We start from the raw sequence: 22,801 nt of genomic DNA on the forward strand, positions 1-22,801 counted from the left end.
TTACACACCTTGGCAAGTTACTTATGTGGAAATTAGTGCATGTATTTTTGTGTGTGGTGCTCATATTCAATACTGAATAATTTGAAATGTTATCAATTTGTTTTTCCCATTTTTGCATCATTTTCATATCATTAATATTCTGACTCCATAACTAGGCAACAAGTATATGGCTGTCTCTATGTACCAGTACTCACACAAGCAAATTTCATCAGATAGCTTGACTCAACTGTAGATGCAACAACATGAGCCTCATAACATGGCTGACATATTCCGAATGAGGAAGAAGAAGGGAGGAGTTACTTGCATCAGAGCTTACGCAGCAGACTGGTAGAGAGACTGGACAAACTTCTAAAAGGCAAACCTTATTGCATAGCAACACAACAGCAACAATACAATACAATACAATTCCCAAGTCGTGGGAGATGACAATTAACATGTCTATTGATCCTGGGATTTATATAATTCCAAAACTTTTCATCCTTGGTGTTGCAGTTTCAATTTGAGGCGTGCAAATGTATCTACCTAAATGTATCCCAAGTTGACTGAACAAACAGCACTTAAATTAATATAATCAAGATTTAACAGAAATGAATTTTCGGGATAACCACCTGTGAAATTTCAAGTTAACTGCCATTGATGTGTACTACAAGTTTGCAGAAGATAATGACCTAATGTTGCTTTTCAGAAGGTTATGAAAAGAAGTAAAAGTAATGACGAATTACAAAACTTTTCAATAAATGATCCCGAGTCCATTATTCCACACACATCCGCCCCATGATCCATTAAATGACAAACACACCTTTCTAGAGGCTGTTTAGTTTAGGAGGAGAAGTTCAGACTTGAACAAGCTATTAATTTGTAGGTCTCCTTTACACTTCCCAGTGAGTCATTGTCATTAATGAGAGATGCAGGTTCTTTATGGATAAAAAAGATTTTAGACTCTCCCAGCAGGTGCCCAGGGTGGTTTAATCTTATGTGCTCAGTTCTGCTTCAGATGTTAAGGATAGACCTCTTTTAATCAAATGCCATCAACTGACATTATGGGCTTGGATACAGGATCAGAGGTTTCTACACCAGGTTCCCCCTTCATAGAGCGATCGAGCATGTGCTCTTCGTAGCAAGGTAAGATTTTGTGTTCTGTAGTTTCTGATAATTTCTCACATATTAGAATATTAATTGTTTAGACGGCCATAGAAATTGGATTGAGATCGGGCCGCAGTGCTCGGACTCGCAACGGCTCTCCCGATCTGTGAGTGACAGCACTATCACACTGTGGTGAAGAGAGCCGTCACCAGTCCGAGCACTGCAGTCTGATCTTTGTACAGTTTTTACGGTCACCTGAGAACTACTAACTGATCGCTTTAATTGTGAACTGATTGCTAAATATATATTTTTCTATTATTTACCTTCTGTATGTTCTAGTGTTTTAATTTATTAGAAAATATCTGTTATATCATTGCGTGATTGGGACATCCTTGGCCCAGCGTGTCCTATGGCATATCTAATCTTAGCACCCCAATAATGCCCCATGCTGCTATGTAATATCTGATACAAGATCTATACATGCTGTAACATATTTTACTCTTTAGTAACATTTGTATGCTTCTGTTCTGTCCACCTATCGGGCTAGCCACATTGACATGTCCAATGGCATAGTCGCTGAACCCTACTGCTGTGCTATTATACCTACATGTAGACCTCAAACACGCTGCAGAGCAGTGAGCAGGAGGTGAAAAGCAGCACTTGGAGCCCCGGACATCTGTACCCTGTAGCTCTAAGCGCACTCAATGTAGTGGGACATTAGGGGCATTCTCCCATAGAAGTATGATCATTAATGCAGAATTTAAAAAACAGGATTTTTTCTTTTGAATTTGAAACCACGTTCCTCTAGAAATTCAGATAAAGTCTGTGCTACAGAAGAGCTCCAGAGACACCTATGGTGGCCCTAATACAAGTGGAATAAGCCATGTGCATGAACTTTGTTCAAGGGAAAAATGCATAGTGCAATGTGTTTAATGCTTCACAAATGGGTTTTGGAAATGTGTATAAATTGGGATGGTCTATGATCAGAAAGCTTGTGGCGCCAGGCTGTGATCATGCATTGGGCTAATATACCTGCTGGAAAGAAATGCCAAGAAAACCTGTGGAATATAAAAGAGACTGACAACAAACAATATTCATCGCCTACCCACAGGATATGTATGATCACTGGGTCACCCAATGCTTGTAAGAATAGGGGTCCCCAGGGTTGCCAACTTGACACATTACAAAACCATAAAAAATCCTTATGAATATAAGTGACCCATGTCTACACCCCATAACTCCGATATGAGACATCAGCTGCGTTCACAAATTATGATAATTAATGCCAAAATAATCTGTAGAAGTTTCTTCAGCTTCAAAAAATTCAGGGACACCTTAAAACATTTTTGCAGACAGGGCAACAACGTGTCCTATTTTTACGGCCTGTCCTGGAGTTTATGGATGTTGGCTCCTCAGGCGGTCCCATGTCCCCTATTTGAATGGTCACACATTCATTACTGGACTGATGGGGATAGTCGGGTATAAATATTGGTCGTGGGCTTCCCCTTTAGGGTCTCACTTGTCACATTCAGCAGTTCTCATGGATTCGATGATTATAGATCATTTTGGATTGTCCGGTTTTGCAGCCAGACAAGCCTTGTCATCATTAATGCATCCGCAGCATAGACTGAATGTCTGATGTTTTCTCGTCGGCTGTAATAGCTGAATATTTTCATGACCTCATGCTTTTATATCGCAGCACATATCATTCAGCTATTTACCTTTATGTTTCTACTCATGAAAGTAACCCTCTTATACGGTCTCATGGCTCAGCATGTAGTTCAGACGTATCCTGTTGCCTTCATGTTCAAACCTGCAGCCTTAGACTTGTTGGGAACATAAAAGATGTACAAACAGCTATAGATGTGCTCTGCTTGATTTCTATGCCTGTAGTTGTGCTACCTCTGGTAAATGCAGTGTCCTCACATATTAGATGCTGCAGACTGAGCTTTGAGGCATCTCCATGCAGAAGGTAAGTTATTCTGTATTGTATTACTCACTCTCCACTGTAAGGACACATTAGAAGTCAGCACTGTATGTGAGATTTACATACAATCTAGTCAACGCTCAATCGCTGCAGGAGATTCTTCAACTGATTTCATCTGAATGGGGCAGATTCTGCAGCGTGTGCATGGATCTCTGTAATGTGCAGGGCTCGAGCAAACGACCGTATTTTCCATCCGAGTACGATCCGACCAAACATCGGATCACACTCAGACCAATGTTATTTTATGGGGCTGCGCACATGTATGATATTGCATGAGATATATAGATCGCCCTCGGCCATGCAAATCAGGGAGTCTGTGGAAATAATCGGACTGCACTCAAATGACTTCTGAACGCAGTCTGATTTTCATGGACTTACAGAACGGAGAAGATGGAGAAATTGTTATTACCATCTTCTAATTTGAAAAAAATTGGATCACACTCTGATCATACACTCTTCGATCACACACTCTCTGACCACACTCTCCGATTGCACACTCTGATCACTCTTTGATCACACTCTCTGATTACACTCCGTGATCACACTCTGATTACACTCTGATCACTATCTGATTACATTCTCTGACCACATTCTCTGATCACTATCTAATTACACTCTCTGATCACATTCTCTGATCACTATCTAATTACACTCTCTGATTAAACTCTCTGATCACTATCTGATTACACTCTCTGATCACATTCTCTGATCACTATCTAATTACACTCTCTGATCACATTCTCTGATCACTATCTAATTACACTCTCTGATTAAACTCTCTGATCACTATCTAATTACACTCTCTGATCACATTCTCTGATCACTATCTAATTACACTCTCTGATTAAACTCTCTGATCACTATCTGATTACACTCTCTGATCACATTCTCTGATCACTATCTAATTACACTCTCTGATTAAACTCTCTGATCACTATCTAATTACACTCTCTGATTAAACTCTGATCACTATCTGATTACACTCTCTGATTAAACTCTGATCACTATCTGATTACACTCTCTGATCACATTCTCTGATCACTATCTAATTACACTCTCTGATTAAACTCTCTGATCACTATCTAATTACACTCTCTGATCCCATTCTCTGATCACTATCTAATTACACTCTCTGATTAAACTCTGATCACTATCTGATTACACTCTCTGATCACATTCTCTGATCACTATCTAATTACACTCTGATTAAACTCTCTGATCACTATCTGATTACACTCTCTGATCACATTCTCTGATCACTATCTAATTACACTCTCTGATTAAACTCTCTGATCACTATCTGATTACACTCTCTGATGACACTCTATGATCACTTTCTGATTACCTCTCTGATCACTCTCTGATCACTATCTGATTACACTCTCTGATCACTTTCTGATTACACTCTCTGACCACACTCTACGATCACATTCTCTTATCACACTCTCTGATTACACAATGTGATCACACTCTGATTACACTCTGATCACACTCTGATCACTATCTGATTACACTCTCTGATCACTATCTGATTACACTCTGACCACACTCTGATCACTTTCTCATTACACTCTCTGATCACAATCTCTGATCACTTTCTGATTACACTCTCTGATCACACTCTCTGATCACTATCTGATTACACTCTCTAATCACACTCTCTGATCTCTTTCTGATTACACTCTCTGAATACACTCTCTGATCACTATCTGATTACAATCTCTGATCACACTCTCTTATCACTTTCTGATCATACTCTTCGATCATACACTCTCTGACCACACTCTCCGATTGCACACTCTGATCACTCTCTGATCACATTCTCTGATCACATTTTCTCATCACACTCTCTGATTACACTCCGTGATCACACTCTGACTACACTCTGATCACTATCTGATTACACTCTGATCACACTCTGATATCTCATTACACTCTCTGATCACATTCTCTGATCACTTTCTGATTACACTCCCTGATCACTATCTGATTACACTCTCTAACCACACTCTCTGATCACTTTCTGTTTACACTCTGATCACACTCTGATCACTATCTGATTACACTCTCTGATCACATTCTCTGATCACTATCTGATTACACTCTCTGATCACATTCTCTGATCACTTTCTGATTACACTCTCTGATCACTATCTGATTACACTCTCTAACCACACTCTCTGATCACTTTGTTTACACTCTCTGATCACTATCCGATTCCATTCTCTGATCACTATCTGATTACACTGTGACCACATTCTCTGATCACTTTCTGATTACACTCTCTGATTACACTTTCTGATCACTATCTGATTACACTCTCTGATCACAAACTCTGATCACTATCTGATTACACTCTCTGATCACTATCTGATTACACTCTGATCACACTCTCTGATCACTTTCTGATTACACTCTCTGATCACACTCTCTGATCACTGATTACACTCTGATCACACTCTGATCACACTCTCTGATCACATTTTCTCATCACACTCTCTGATTACACTCCGTGATCACACTCTGACTACACTCTGATCACTATCTGATTACACTCTGATCACTATCTGGTTACACTCTCTGATCACATTCTCTGATCACTATCTGATTACACTCCGTGATCACACTCTGACTACACTCTGATCACTATCTGATTACACTCTGATCACTATCTGATTACACTCTCTGATCACATTCTCTGATCACTATCTGATTACACTCTCTAATCACACTCTCTGATCACACTCTCTGATCACTATCTGATTACAATCTCTGATCACACTCTCTTATCACTTTCTGATCATACTCTCTGATCACTATCTGATTACACTTTCTGATCACACTCTCTGATCACTATCTGATTACACTCTCTGATCACTATCTGATTACACTCTCTGATCACTATCTGATTACACTCTCTGATCACTTTCTGATCACACTCTCTGATCACACTCTCTGATCACACTCTCTGATCACACTCTCTGATCACTATCTGATTACACTCTCTGATCACTATCTGATTACACCCTCTGATCACTCTCTGATCACACTCACTGATTACACTCTCTGATCACTTTCTGATCACCCTCTCTGATTACTATCTGATTATCTGATTACACTTTCTGATCCCACTCTCTGATCACTATCTGATTACACTCTGATCACACTCTCTGATCACTATCTGATTACACTCTCTGACAACTATCTGATTACACTCTCTGATCACTATCTGATTACCCTCTCTGATCACACTCTCTGATCACACTCTCTGATCACTATCTGATTACACCCTCTGATCACTCTCTGATCACACTCTCTGATCACTAACTGATTACACTCTCTGATCACACTCTCTGATCACTTTCTGATTACACTCTGATCACATTCTCTCTGATCACTATCGGATTACACTCTCTGATCACTAACTGGTTACACTCTCTGATCACACTCTCTGATTACTTTCTGATTACACACTCCGATCACTATCTGATTACACACTCTAATCACACACTCTAATCACATACTCTCTGATCACACTCTCCGAATTCACACTTTGATCACACTCTCTGATCACTCTCTGATCACTTTCTGATTACACTCTCTGATACCACTCTTTGAGCACTCTCTTATCACTATCTGATCACTCTCTGATCCCACTCTCTGATCACTATCTGATTACACACATAATCACACTCTAATCACACACTCTTTGATCATATACTCTCTAATCACATTCTCCGATTACACACTTTGATCCCAATCTCTGACCCCACACTCTGCTCACTCTCTCTGATCACTCTCTGATCCCACTTTCTGATCACTGTCTGATCACACTTTCTGATAAGAGTGTAATTGAACCGATTTTAGGAGATGGGAGAAAATACAGTTGTATGACCCTAGCGTATGCAGATGTCCAGAAACTCCAGCAACAAGTCTGCCTGTGTAAATATACAGTAAGACAAATGCTTTACAGGAATTGGGGCAGTGACTGCTGTAACAATCTAATTCTGACAACACAGCACTGACCTAAACAGCTTTATACAGCATTTGGAAGGATCTTTATTGATATTTTAATGCCAGGATAAATTATATATAGCATTAAAATGTAAGGGAACATCTGACTGATAACTGAATCACTTACAAATCTATCTTCCCTTGCATCGTGTACTCATTATGCAGATGTATATATGATAAAAGAGAATTAAAGTCTCATCCCACAGTAGTCCTGAATCACCAGATAATATCTGCAGCAGTTACTTTATTGTCATATTTACTTTTATTTTAGATATATATTTATATGTTCCACTAAAGATAAATTCACAGGTTATTTTTTATTACATATGTAAAAAAAAACAAAGCAAAACATTTTTTTAGCATGCTTAAAGGGGTATTCCTATCTTCAAGATCCTATCCCAATATGTAGTAGGTGTAACAATAATAATATTAGCAAATACCTCCAAATAGAAATGTGATATAGTTTTTTCTGATTTGAAATCTCTTTCCTCATGAGCAGGCACTGCAGGACCTTAGGTATCCATGGTTACGACCACTAGAAGCTAACTAACTGTCACTATATCGTCTCTATATCAGTGGTGGTAACCATGGACGATGAAGGCCGGCGTCACACTTGCGAGTTTTACGGACATGCTTAAAGGGGTATTCCTATCTTCAAGATCCTATCCCAATATGTAGTAGGTGTAACAATAATAATATTAGCAAATACCTCCAAATAGAAATGTGATATAGTTTTTTCTGATTTGAAATCTCTTTCCTCATGAGCAGGCACTGCAGGACCTTAGGTATCCATGGTTACGACCACTAGAAGCTAACTAACTGTCACTATATCGTCTCTATATCAGTGGTGGTAACCATGGACGACGAAGGCCGGCGTCACACTTGCGAGTTTTACGGACGTAAGAGCGCAGAATCTACGTCCGTAAAACTCGCAAAAAATACGGCACAATTATTCTCTATGCCCCTGCTCCTATTTGCCGTATTTTACTGATCAGTATTATACGGCTTTCTACGGCCGTACAAAATCGCAGCATGCTGCGTTTGTCACCGTACTGCGCAAGAAATACGCCAATGAAAGTCTATGGAAGCGTGAAAAATACGGATTACACACGGACAAGCAGTGTGACTTGCGAGAAATACGCAGCGCTGTTAGAGAGAAAAGCCGGCAATTCAGTGCGGTGTACAGTAAAATCACACTGACAGCTTACAGTAGAATAGGTAGAATAAATGTGTACACATAGAATAGGTATATATATATATATATGTCAGTGAGACACATATATGTATATATATTAATATTTATTCCAGCGCTAGACAGCTTGAAAGCCGGTAATTCAATTACCGGCTTTTTCCTTCTCCTTCCTAAAACCCGACATGATTTGAGACATGGTTTACATACAGTAAACCATGTCTTCTCTCCATTTTTTTTGCAGATTCCACACTACTAATGTCAGTAGTGTGTATCTGCAAAATTTGGCCGTTCTAGCTCTTAAAATAAAGGGTTAAATGGCGGAAAAAATTGGCGTGGGCTCCCGCGCAATTTTCTCCGCCAGAGTAGTAAAGCCAGTGACTGAGGGCAGATATTAATAGCCTGGAGAGGGTCCACGGTTATTGGCCCCCCCCTGGCTAAAAATATCTGCCCCCAGCCACCCCAGAAAAGGCACATCTGGAAGATGCGCCTATTCTGGCACTTGGCCACTCTCTTCCCATTCCCGTGTAGCGGTGGGATATGGGGTAATGAAGGGTTAATGCCACCTTGCTATTGTAAGGTGACATTAAGCCTAATTAATAATGGAGAGGCGTCAATTATGACACCTATCCATTATTAATCCAATACTAGTAAAGGGTTAAATAAAACACAAACACATTTTTTAAAATTATTTTAATGAAATAAAAACAATGGTTGTTGCAGTATTTTATTCAACGCCCAATCCAGTCACTGAAGACCCTCGTTCTGTGAGTAAAAAAACATAATAAACCAACAATATACTTACCCTCCGCAGATCTGTAACGTCCAACGATGTAAATCCTTCTGAAGGGGTTAAAACATTTTGCAGCAAGGAGCTGTGCTAATGCAGGCTGCTCCTCGCTGCAAAACCCCAGGGAATGAGGCTAAAAATAGATCAATGATCTATATTTAGCTTCATTTGCGGTGAGGCGCCCTCTGCTGGCTGTTCATAGATCGTGGGAAATTACCTAGAAAGCTCCCTGGCTTTCTAGGTAATTTCCCACGATCTATGAACAGCCAGCAGAGGGCGCCTGCTGTGCTAATGCAGGCTGCTCCTCGCTGCAAAACCCCAGGGAATGAGGCTAAAAATAGATCAATGATCTATATTTAGCTTCATTTGCGGTGAGGCGCCCTCTGCTGGCTGTTCATAGATCGTGGGAAATTACCTAGAAAGCTCCCTGGCTTTCTAGGTAATTTCCCACGATCTATGAACAGCCAGCAGAGGGCGCCTCACCGCAAATGAAGCTAAATATAGATCATTGATCTATTTTTAGCCTCATTCCCTGGGGTTTTGCAGCGAGGAGCAGCCTGCATTAGCACAGCTCCTTGCTGCAAAATGTTTTAACCCCTTCAGAAGGATTTACATCGTTGGACGTTACAGATCTGCGGAGGGTAAGTATATTGTTGGTTTATTATGTTTTTTTACTCACAGAACGAGGGTCTTCAGTGACTGGATTGGGCGTTGAATAAAATACTGCAACAACCATTGTTTTTATTTCATTAAAATAATTTTAAAAAATGTGTTTGTGTTTTATTTAACCCTTTACTAGTATTGGATTAATAATGGATAGGTGTCATAATTGACGCCTCTCCATTATTAATTAGGCTTAATGTCACCTTACAATAGCAAGGTGGCATTAACCCTTCATTACCCCATATCCCACCGCTACACGGGAATGGGAAGAGAGTGGCCAAGTGCCAGAATAGGCGCATCTTCCAGATGTGCCTTTTCTGGGGTGGCTGGGGGCAGATATTTTTAGCCAGGGGGGGGCCAATAACCGTGGACCCTCTCCAGGCTATTAATATCTGCCCTCAGTCACTGGCTTTACTACTCTGGCGGAGAAAATTGCGCGGGAGCCCACGCCAATTTTTTCCGCCATTTAACCCTTTATTTTAAGAGCTAGAACGGCCAAATTTTGCAGATACACACTACTGACATTAGTAGTGTGGAATCTGCAAAAAAAATGGAGAGAAGACATGGTTTACTGTATGTAAACCATGTCTCAAATCATGTCGGGTTTTAGGAAGGAGAAGGAAAAAGCCGGTAATTGAATTACCGGCTTTCAAGCTGTCTAGCGCTGGAATAAATATTAATATATATACATATATGTGTCTCACTGACATATATATATATATATATATACCTATTCTATGTGTACACATTTATTCTACCTATTCTACTGTAAGCTGTCAGTGTGATTTTACTGTACACCGCACTGAATTACTGGCTTTTCTCTCTAATATATGTGTCTACTGACACATATATATATATATATATATATATATATATATACATATATATATATATATATATATATAGACAGTATATATATATATTTTCTTTTCTTTTTGGGACACATGGATCACTTCTATAGCGGTATGTTGGTTTTGGTAGCCTGCGAGAAAACCACGCAGTACGGATGCCATACGGATTACATACGGAGGATGCCATGCGCAAAAAACGCTGACACACCCTGCCTACGGAGGAGCTACGGACCACTTTTTTCGGCACTTTTCAGCGTATTACGGCCGTAATATACGGACCGTATTGTTTTACGCTGTGTGTGACGCCGGCCTAAGGTCCTGCAATGCCTGCACATGAGGAAAGAGACATAGCAAATCAGAAAAACTACATTTCTAATTGGAGGTGTTTGCTAATATTACTATTACGCCTAGTGCATACTGTATTGGAATATGATCTTGCAGAAGCGAACACCCCTTTAACTTTTTGGTCAGTGTCCGGGTTTTGCAATACATGTGTCAGTTGTTATTCTCTTATCAAAAATAAAAATTTAATTCTCCAATCAACCACTCAATGAAAAAAAGACTGCACTTGGCTGACACATACTGTAGATGGCATCTGAGAAACAATATTCATTTTTTTGGGCACAGAACCATTTACTTGAATAATAATTTTGATACACAAAGTAAATCAAGTTAGAATATCTGCATTTCTTTTAGCGGACAATAAGTTATCCATAGAACCACACTGGTCAGGTGTACAGTGCCTTGAAAAAGAAATTATACCACATGAACTTTTCCACATTTTTTCAGGTTAACTGAAATGTATTTTATTGGGATTTTATGTGATATACTAACACAAAGTTGCAAGTATTTGTGAAGTGTAAAAGAAATGAAATACTGTTTTCTAAATATTTTAAAAATATAAATCTGATAATTGTGACCTGCATTTGTATTCAGCCCCCCTAAGTCAATACTTTATAGAACCACATTTCTCTACAATTACTGCTGCAAATCTTTAGGGGTCTGTCTCTATGAGCTTTGCACATCTAGTGGCTGAAATTTTTGCCCATTCTTCTTTTCAAACTAGCCCTAGCCAAGTAAGATTGGATGGAGGGACCTGATCGTCAATTTTCAAGTCTTGCCACAGATTCTCAAAGGGATTTAGGTCTGGACTGTGATTGGGCCATTCACACACATGGATATGATTTGATCTAAACTTTTCTACTGTAGCTCTGCCAGTATTTATAGGGTCGTTGTCCTGCTGGAAGGTGAACATACGCCTCAGGCTCAAGTCTTTTGCAGCTTCTAACAGGCTTTCCTCCAGGATTGATCTTTTTTTAGCACCACCCCTCTTCCCATCAACTCTGATCAGCTTTCCTGCAAACAGGACTTCTTATGCTTTACTTTCAAAAATGGCTTTTTTCTTGCCATTCTTCCATAAAGGCTAGATTTGTGGAATATACGACTAATAGGTGTCCTGTGGACAGATTCTCCCACCTAAGCTATGTATCTCTGTGACTGTCTCTTGATTGCTTGTCTAACTAGTGTTCTCTTTGCTTGGGAAGTCGGTTCAGGTAGACGGCCATGTCTTGGTAGGTTCACAGTTGTCCCATACTCCTTCCATTTTTGAATGATGGATTGATTAGTGCTCTGTGAGATGTTCAGAGCTTGGGCTATTTTTTTTTATAACCTAACCCTGCTTTACTCTTGTTTACAACTTTATCCTTGACCTGTCTGGTGCGTTCCTTGGTTTTCATGATGCTGTTTGATCCATAATGTTCTCAAACAAACCTCTGAGGCCTTCACAGAACAGCTGTAGTTATACTGATAATAAATTATACATGGATGGATTGAATTTATTAATTATGTGACTTCTGGAGGCAATTGGAAACTTACCAATTTATTTAGGAGTATCAGACTTACATGGAGCTGAATGCAAATTCACTAGCCCGCAACTACCTGCCTGCCAGTTCTTAAGCCTATAGTAACAAAAATAAAATAGTCCCAAAAAACCCTTAAGACATGGCAATGCATAGTATCTGAAGGGAGAGAATAAAAAGATTATTGTAACAAGGCATCATGACACTACTCTACCTTCAGAGAATAATGGCATGATGACTATAATTTGCTTATGGTACCAGCGATGCCAAGATGAAATTTAATTCCCTACTGCTGTTCTCCTTAATTACCCAAATTGTTATCGCGTTGAGAGAAATACTCATAATACACTTTGCTAGTATACTAACATAGGCTCATAACATGTGCTGTTCCAGACTAACTGTTATTAATACATTTTACCCTAGAGCTGATGGAAGGCAAATGATGTTATCAAGAGGATTAAATGCTTCTGGTGTATCCTGGAACACTGCAAGCACAGATATGGATGTTACTCCGCATGTTAAATCACCAGGTACAACTAAGTATCTCAGCTAAGCTCGATGACTCTAAGGCTAAGTACACACTGCGTCTGTGCCATTAGCCTACTGCATACAATGGGAGCTTTCCCCGACATATACTGTGATGTTCCCATAGCCCCCGATTCACCAGAGGGAGGGGAAACTATGGGGATGCCAAATGTGTGTTTTTTTCAGCCTCCATTTGGCTGGTATTGCATATTGCCTGATTTAGACTGTGCTTCCCTGTAGTGAGGGCTACTGCAAAGAAATATGATGTACGTGTCTTTTACAGTCAATGATGGATGGATAGCTGGGCATCCATCCATACCCTGGCTACTGCCGGGCACTTACCTTCTGTGTGTATCAGGAAGCCCCCTATTCATTCAGCAATACAGCTTTTTGCCACCATAAGTTTTATAATAGTAATAAAAATAAACAAGAAAGGCTACCTTACATTGCTTGTATATTAAAATATGCGTTTAAAGTTGTATACATCAATTCTGTGATATGCTGGAATAATCTTAATCACTCCCCTTACAAGTGAAAACAATCTGAATAAATAGCAGGGTTGACATGATCATGCATTTTTAAAGGGGTTGTCCACTACTAGGACAACCCCTTGTCAACTAGAATGTTTCTCCTAGTAAAATAGTATTCTTATACTCCTCTCTGGTGTCGGCACTCATGTTCCCGGGGATCGCGTCGCATTATGTCCCCCGATCCCTGCACCCAATCAGCGCTGGCTTCACTCTCCCCTCCTTCCAATGCAATCGCGGCTCTCACTTACTCTTGATGTCTGATTCGTCTGAAGTCAGGGAGAGTGAAGCCAGCGCTGATTGGGTGCAGGGATCACGGGACATAATGTGACGGGATCCCCCTTGAGAGCCAATGCTGACACCGCTGGAGCAACGCCGGCGCCGGAGGCGAGTATAAGTGTTATTATTTTACTAGCTGGAAGCATGCTGATTGGGAAGGGGTTGTCCGAGTAGTGGACAACCACTTTAATAGAGAGAGTAAAGGCTGTCTGTTAGCCAGTATTATTACATTGTTACAACGCAACCATTTAAGGATTGTAAGTCATGTAATAGCACTTATATTCTGTGAACAATGCCAGGGCAAGACCTTTTAAGTTTAATGATTTACTTGTGTTTGCTTGCCCCTTTTATCTGACTATTATAATTGTCATATTAATGTTTAAAAAATAAGCAAAATGCTAAAAAATGTATAATTAAAAAATAACAAAGCACAACAGCTACTGTAAATACTATGATGTGCAAATTAATCTTGGATGCAATTTATGCAGAAGTAATGAAAAGATTCTTATCTTCATTGAAATATTCACTATGAACAGAAATGCTGGTGGTAAATACAAGAAATGCAAATGCCAACGTTGGCAGACCTGGCACACACTTATCTGCCTTCTATTAGATAGGATTTAAGCTGACAGTATTGCAACATTACCCAACTTCAGCATAAATGCCACCTACACTCTTCAGTAAAAGAAGAACGCCCAGATGGGTTGCAACTTGCAACACGACCAGAGTGATTTCTTTTACAGAAGAAAATATTTCAAAGCATTAAAACTTTAAATGTCTTAGACTTGGCTCAAATTAACTGAATCTTAGTGAAGATTTCTACAGACATAAGACAAGGAGATAACAGCCAGGGAAGCATGATTGCCAGTATATTATTTCACCATTGTAGAAAAAAGTACAACTTGTATGGGGTCAACCTGATACGTCCCCCCTTTACACAAAAAACTGCAGCGCTATCATGCATGTACAGTATGTTGTGTATACTGTATTGTGCTGTATATACGCTTTTTTCCAGAAATTAGGGCCAAGACACATGGCAGGTAAAGATCCTCGATGCTGGGTTTACCAAAGTACTCGATTAAGAGGAAGAAGCAGTTTCCAAAAAAGGAGCTTTAGAGCTGTCAATGTGTCCGCGAGCCTGTGGTACAATAACGGCACGCACAGTGGGCTGTGGTGCACGGACAGACTCTCAGACTGTCTGTGCCTCGTTGTGACATGCTACAGTGTGTAAGAAGGAAATGTAATGATGAAATTTGGGATATCCTTAATTCATATGAACCCCGTAAGACTATATTCTCATGTTGAGTGTGGTGTGAGCACCAAATGAAATGAAAGGTGAACTGCAGAAAGCAGTTGGCATTAAGAATAGGAGATGTTGTTAGATCATTTGCCTGAAAAACTTGTGGAAGACTGAACAGTTAAGTCTAAAGTTTCTTTGAGTTGGAAACCAGAAAAGATTTGATCATTGCGATTGATGGTGATAGTGGACAACTGGTTGGGAGCAGATTGATCACCGGAAAAATTGGCAGCGGTTTGGAGGTCAGAAAGCAGCACATGGCCTAAAGAGACACAAAAGAGAAAGGGGTCACATTGTGTGCTTGGATGACTCTCTTGAATGAAGGCCATATTTATAGATAGCTGTTAGATGATTGCTGACCCAGCTGACAGCTATCTCTCCCGACTATTCCCTTCCCAGAAATGTTCAGCTTAGTCCAATTGTTCTAAGATTCTTCCCACCAAATAAAATCATTGGGTAATTGAATTTCAACCACCCAATCATGTCCCCCAAATATTCTATTGGAGGGCATAATGTGAGGCCCCTATTCACATTAGCTGATTGGACAATGCTGTCAAAATTGTACGGTTCAGCTATCTTCCTCTGTGTATGGGGGGGCTTTTGTGCTATATTTCATAATGGTGAAGTGTGTGGGGGGAGGACTTATCACTCCTATAGATGGGGCCAGAATAGTAATGTTCTCTGTGTGGAATGGTAATGTACAGTCAGAGCAAAAGTTTGGACACACTTTCTCATTTAAAGATTTTTCTGAATTTTCATGACTATGAAAATTGTAAATTCACACTGAATCTATCAAAACTATGATGTAACACATGTGGAATTATATACTTAACAAAAAAGTGTGAAACAACTGAAAATATGTCTTATATTCTAGGTGCTTCAAAGTAGTCACCTTCCAACAATCTTGAAGGAGTTCCCAGAGATGCTTAGCACTTGTGGCCCTTTTCCCTTCACTCTGCAGTCCAGCTCACTCCAAACCATCTTGATTGGGTTTAGGTCTGGTGACTGTGGAGGCCAGGTCATCTGGTGTAGCACCCCATCACTCTCCTCTTGGTTAAATAGCCCTTACACAGCCTGGAGGTTTGTTTGAGGTCATTATCCTTTTGAAAAATAAATGATGGTCCAACTAAACGCAAACCGGATGCAATAGCATGCCGCTGCAAGATGCTGGGGTAGCCATGCTGGTTTAGTATGCCTTCAATTTTGAATAAATCCCCAACAGTGTCACCAGCAAAGCACCCCCACACCATCACACCTCCTCCTACATGCTTCACGGTGGGAACCAGGTATGTAGAGTCCATCCGTTCACCTTTTCGGTGTGGCACAAAGACACGGTGGTTGAAACCAAAGATCTCAAATTTGGACTCATCAGACCAAAGCACAGATTTCCACTGGTCTAATGTCCATTCCTTGTGCTCTTTATCCCAAACAAGTCTCTTCTGCTTGTTGCCTGTCCTTAGCAGTGGTTTCCTAGCAGCTATTTTACCAAGAAGGCCTGCTGCACAAAGTCTCCTCCTAACAGCTGTTGTAGAGATGTGTCTGCTGATAGAACTCTGTGTGGCATTGACCTGCACTCTAATCTGAGCTGCTGTTAACCTGTGATTTCTGAGGCTGGCGACTCGGATAAACTTATCCTCAGAAGCAGAGGTGACTCTTGGTCTTCCTTTCCTTGGGCGGTCCTCATGTGAGCCAGCTTCTTTCTACCGCTTGATGGTTTTTGCAACTGCACTTGGGGACACTTTCAAAGTTTTCCCAATTTTTCAGACTGACTAACCTTCATTTCTTAAAGTAATGATGGCCACTCATTTTTCTTTACTTAGCTGCTTTTTTCTTGCCATAATACAAATTCTAACATTCTATTCAGTAGGACTATCAGCTGTGTATCCACCAGACTTCTGCTCAATACAACTCATGGTCCCAACCCCATTTATAAGGCAAGAAATCCCACTTATACAACCTGATAGGGCACACCTGTGAAGTGAAAACGATTTCCGGTGACTACCTCTTGAAGCTCATCAAGAGAATGCCAAGAGTGTGCAAAGCAGTCATCAAATCAAAAGGTGGCTACTTTGAAGAACCTAGAATATAAGACATACTTTCAGTTGTTTCACACTTTTTTTGTTAAGTACCGTATATACTTGAGTTTAAGCCGAGATTTTCAGCCCATTTTTGGGGGCTGAAAGTCCCCCTCTCGGCTTATACTCGAGTCATACCCGGGGGTCGGCAGGGGAGGGGGAGCGGGGGCTGTCTAGTTATACTTACCTGCTGCGGCGCGGTCCCTGCAGTCCCTTCTTCCAGCGCTGCATCTTCTTCCTGTATTGAGCGGTCACATGGTACCGCTCATTGCAGAAATGAATATGCGGCTCCACCTCCCATGGAGGTGGAGCCGCATACTCATGACTGAAAATGAGCGGTAACTGTGACCGCTCAATACAGGAAGAAGATGCAGCGCCGGTAGAAGCCGATACTTCAAGGACCGCGCCTGGAGCAGATAAGTATACGGGGATGGGAGCGCTGCGCGATATTTACCTGCTCCTCGCTCCAGTGCTGCTCCGTCTCTAGCATCCTCTGGCAGTGACGCTCAGGTTAGAGGGCACGGTGACGTAGTCAGTGTGCGCCCTCTGCTGAGCGTCAGTGCTGGAGACGGAGCGGCACGAGGAGCAGGTAAATATTGAAAGCGCTGGCATCCTGAGCAAGAGAGGTGAGTATGTGATTTTTTTTTTTATTGCAGCAGCAGCATTATATGTGGCAAAGCTTTATATGGAGCATCTATGGGGCAATAATCAACGGTGCAGAGCATTCTATATGGCACAGCTTTTTAAGGAGCATCTATGGGGCCATAATGAACGGTGCAGAGCATTCTATATGGGGCACAGCATTATATGGGGCCATAATGAATGGTTCAGAGCATTATATGTGGGGCACAGCTTTATATAGAGCATCTATGGGGCCATAATGAACGGTGCAGAGCATTATATGTGTCACAGCTTTATATGGAGCATCTATGGGGCCATAATGAATGGTGCAGAGCATTTTATATGGCACAGCTTTATATGGAGCATCTATGGGGCCATGAACGGTGCAGAGCATTATATATGGGGCACAGCTTTATGTGGAGCATCTATGGGGCCATAATGAACGGTGCAGAGCATTCTATATGGCACAGCTTTATATGGAACATCTATGGGGCCATAATGAACGGTGCAGAGCATTATATATGTGGGGCACAGCTTTATATGGAGCATTTTATGGGGCCATAATGAACGGTATGGAGCATCTATTTTTATTTTTGAAATTCACCGGTAGCTGCTGCATTTCCTACCCTAGGCTTATACTCGAGTCAATAAGTTTTCCAAGTTTTTTGTGGCAAAATTAAGGGGTTGGCTTATACTCGGGTATATACTTATAATTCCACGTGTGTTGATTCATAGTTTTGATACCTTCAGTGTGAATGTACAATTTTCATAGTCATGAAAAAAGAAAAATCTGTAAATGAGAAGGTGTGTCCAAACTTTTGCTCTGTACTGTACATGGTTGCTGCATGTTACTATTTTGTATTTGCTAAGCTGTAGAGCATTTGGTTGCATACCGTATCTGAGTATACTACAGGGGCTTTTTTGCACAGTTGTCATCAAAAATACATTCATATTGGTGGCATCCATCTTTTACTGGGGTGGATCGACAGTGGTTGTCTCCATGAGACAACTCATTTCACAATAATGCATTTTTTTCTGCAAACCGATATTAATTGTTTGGGCTATTTTTCGGATATACATGAGTATTGGACTTATTATCAGATTATTTGCAGCACCAATAGAACCATACGGTTAAGTAGTTAGTGTGACATCTCTTCTTTTTTCACATTTGTTTCTATATAAAGTATGCTTTATACGTATCATTGCAATATAATAAGGATATGTCAAGAATAGATCTTTAGAAAGTTCCAACATATTCTGAAATTGAATTACAATTGTGAAACATCAGTAGAATGAGATGTTCTGTAATCTGATGTTTTATCTTTACTAATCTGTAGACAGCTTCAGGAGGGGTCGTTTGTTTTGTTTCTCGTGTACTTTTCTCGAACATTTACAAGGAAGTGGTTTTAATCTGTAGGAAACCTCTAATGAAGCCCCGGAGGACTAAGCACTGCTCGCCACTTGTCGGGCAGGAGACGCTTTGTACAGTGAACAGAATCAGGTGAAAAGCTCCTCCATTTCATTATGTAGTAATTCTACAATTGTTTGTAACACAAATGCAGACAATTATCCTCACATTGTAACCAGGGGCAGGTTTAGTACTGTGTTATTAGACAGCCCCTGGTTTAGGTACTGACATCGCACAGACAGGTCACCTGGAATCACTGAATCATATCATAAACAATAACTGCTTGAAACAGTCATAAAACAATCATTACTACATGATAATGCGCTTTTAATGCTGCAACAGTAATTTTGCAACTTCTAAATATGCAATACACTTTTATAGGAGCCAATTTTATGTTTTCGCCCCAGCAATTTATATACAGTATACAGCTAAGCATAAGCATTTCAATATTCATTGCTAAAACACAATAGTTAATTGGCTTCTAAATTCTTGAGAATCGTATAATGAAATGGATAAAGTTAAAGTCAGAAAATGTTTCCTAGGAATTAGATTATTGTGCATTCCCTTAAAAAAGTGCTCAGCTGACAGCAATTTAATCCAATATTCTACATAATACAGGACAGCACGGTGGCTCAGTGGTTAGCACAGCAGCGCTGGGGTCCTTGGTTCAAATCCCACCAAATACAGCATCTGCAAGGAGTGTGTATGTTCTCCCCGTGTTTGCGAGGGTTTCCTCCGGGTTCTCCGGTTTCATCACACACTCCAAAGACATACTGGTATGGAATTTAGATTCGGAGCCCCATCGGGGACAGCGATGATAATGTCTGTAAAGCGCTGCTGAATAACATAGCGCTATATAAGCAAAGCATAATAAATAAATTGTTCAGTCTCAAGGTTACTACAGTTGCACCCCCCATTCCTGGAAAACTGACCTGGTAACATGATGACAACTTTTGGTGCCATTTTTACAAATTTCCCTGTGTGCAAATGTAAAATCCGGGGCTAAAACAAAATTTTTGTGGCAAAAATGTAATTATTTTGTCTTCACTGCCCAATGGTATAACATTCTGTGACACACCCTTGATGCCAGTATGATCACTTCACCCATAGATTACTTCATTGAGAGGTGTAGTTTGTAAAATGGGGTCACTTATGAGGTGCTGTTCTGGCACCTCGTGGGCTCTCCTAGTGGGTGATGGCAGCTGCAAACCATAACAGTAAAATCTGCACTAGAATATGGCTCCTTCCCTTCTAAGTTTTGTACTGTGCCTTAAAAGTATTTCCCAATTAGATGCAGGGTATTGGCGCACTAAGGAGAAATTGGACAGCAAACTTTAAGGTCCATTTTTTTCTATTAGCCTTTATAACATTTTGGGGCTAAAACAACATTTGAGATGTTAAAATGTACTTATTCTTTCTTTACCGCCCAATGGTATAAATTTCTCTGAGGCACATGTGGTGTCAATATGAGCACTGCACCCTAGATGAAATCATTGAGATGTGTAGTTTGTAAAATGACATCACTTTTGGGGGTTTTCTGATGTTCTGGCACCTCAGAGGCTCTTTGCCTTGCCAAATCAGACATGGTGATTTTCTGGATTTGTTTTCTCATTTTGACTCTCATAGTTGTGTTCTACCTATGATATCAATTACAGGCCTCTCTCATCTTTTTAAGTGGGATAACTTGCACAATTGGTGGCTGACTAAAAACTTTTTTTCCATCCAATATAGTAAGGTGACAAGTACCGTGTGCCAGGGTATGTGCCAGCAAAATGGGGGCTGAGCTGGGGTGGGACAGGGAGCGGCAGTGACATGGTACCACAGATCCTCTAATTCAAGATGATCTATGGTGTTCCTTATACCAGAGATCTTACTTCCGTAAGGGACTGGAATAAGATTTCTGGTGAGGCCCATGATACCCCTCAGATGCTTCTAATTCATGAAGAGACATGAATCTCTTCATGAATCAAAAGCATCTGAAGTCAACACACCCTGTCATCAACACTGGCGAGAAAATTGCCGATCTTGATGAATCTGGGCCATTGAGCTAGACATGTTAGTAATGGACTGTAAAGTGTACAATATTTCATTTGTAAATAATTTCTCTTTCCCTTTGCACAGAATACATAAGAGAAGACTTCAGCAACAACATCACAAGTCATGGAGACAACACTACGAATTTCGCAGAACTGCTGAGGATCCTCTTTCCTGTGGTGTATCTCATCATCTTCCTTGGGAGTGTCATGCTCAATGGGCTCGCAGTCTGGATTTTCTTCCAAATCAGAAGTAAAACAAGTTTCATTGTGTATCTGAAAAACATCATGGGTGCTGACCTCCTGATGACGGCATCCTTCCCTTTTAAGATCATACAGACCTCTGGGATTGCACAGTGGAATTTCAACGTCTACCTGTGCCGGTACAGTAGTATCTTGTTCTACACCAGCATGTACATATGTATTGTGTTTCTCGGACTAATCAGTATTGACAGATATCTCAAAGTGGTGAAACCTTTTGGAAGTTCGAAAATGTACAGCATTAAGTTCACGAAGATGGTGGCAACAGGCGTTTGGCTAACCATGTCGGTGCTTGCCTTGCCAAACGTCATCCTAACAAATGCGGAGCCAACCAGAGACAATGTCAATGACTGCCGAAAGCTCAAGAGCCCGTTGGGGGTTCAGTGGCATTCAGCCATCACTTATATTGATATCTTCATCTTTGTTACTGTGATGATTGTGCTTATTGCATGTTACATTTCAATATCCCGACACATACAGAAATCCAGCAAACCTTTCGTCAGCTGTTCAAGTCGGACAAGAAGACACAACCAAAGTATCCGCGTAGTGGTGGCTGTGTTCTTCACATGTTTTCTGCCCTACCATCTATGTGAGCTGCCGTTCCTGTTCGGCCACCTAGATACAATCCTGGAGAAGCATGTATATGCCATACTGCTATACTGCAAGGAGGGAACGCTAATCCTCGCTGCCTGCAATGTCTGCTTGGATCCCATCATCTATTTCTTCATGTGCAGATCCTTCTCCCACAGACTGTTCAACAGGTCCAGCATTAGATCTAGGAGTGAAAGTATAAGATCCCTGCAGAGTGTGAAGAAATCTGAAGTGCGGATATACTGTGATTATACAGAGGTATGAAAAGGAGGAGCGTGATTACTGTAGAGTCATATGTAAATAATAATAATAATAATAATAAAATACTAATCTCATGTACTCTGCTCGGTGGTTTCGTTAATGTATTAGGCATCACTAAAGGGCCAGATTGTCGGTTGGGCCTCACCCAAATCTTGACATCGTACCCATTACCTACTATTGACTAATACTTGTCCATGTGTCTCTGATTTTACATAAAACCACAGATACAATAAGAGTCTATGAGAACAAATATTCAAAAAGGGGACAAAAACTGAACTCAGTAATTATAGGCCAGTAAGCTTAACCTCTACTGTGGGTAAAATCCTGGAGGGCATTCTAAGGGATGCTATACTGGAGTATCTGAAGAGGAATAACCGAATGACCCAATACCAACATGGGTTTACTAGGGACCGCTCCTGTCAGACTAATCTGATCAATTTCTATGAAGAGGTAAGTTCCGGACTGGACCAAGGGAACCCAGTGGGCG

The 22,801-nt window shown here is 40.6% G+C and overlaps 1 protein-coding gene across 2 annotated transcripts; it reads left to right on the forward strand.

The window, feature by feature from the left end:
- Positions 1-821: 821 nt before the first annotated feature.
- GPR87 (G protein-coupled receptor 87) lies at positions 822-22,392 on the forward strand. 2 transcript variants are annotated; one of them, XM_069727502.1, is made up of 3 exons: positions 822-1,122; positions 12,860-12,966; positions 21,290-22,392. In XM_069727502.1, the coding sequence occupies exons 2-3, from the start codon at positions 12,876-12,878 to the stop codon at positions 22,315-22,317; spliced, it is 1,119 nt and encodes a 372-aa protein (XP_069583603.1). In that variant the 5' UTR covers positions 822-1,122; positions 12,860-12,875; the 3' UTR covers positions 22,318-22,392. The 2 variants fall into 2 exon arrangements, with proteins under 2 accessions (XP_069583603.1, XP_069583602.1); XM_069727501.1 differs by lacking the exon at positions 822-1,122 and adding an exon at positions 2,700-3,055.
- Positions 22,393-22,801: the final 409 nt, after the last annotated feature.

Source organism: Ranitomeya imitator, chromosome 5 (assembly GCF_032444005.1).
Source record: "Ranitomeya imitator isolate aRanImi1 chromosome 5, aRanImi1.pri, whole genome shotgun sequence".
NCBI lineage: Eukaryota > Metazoa > Chordata > Amphibia > Anura > Dendrobatidae > Ranitomeya > Ranitomeya imitator.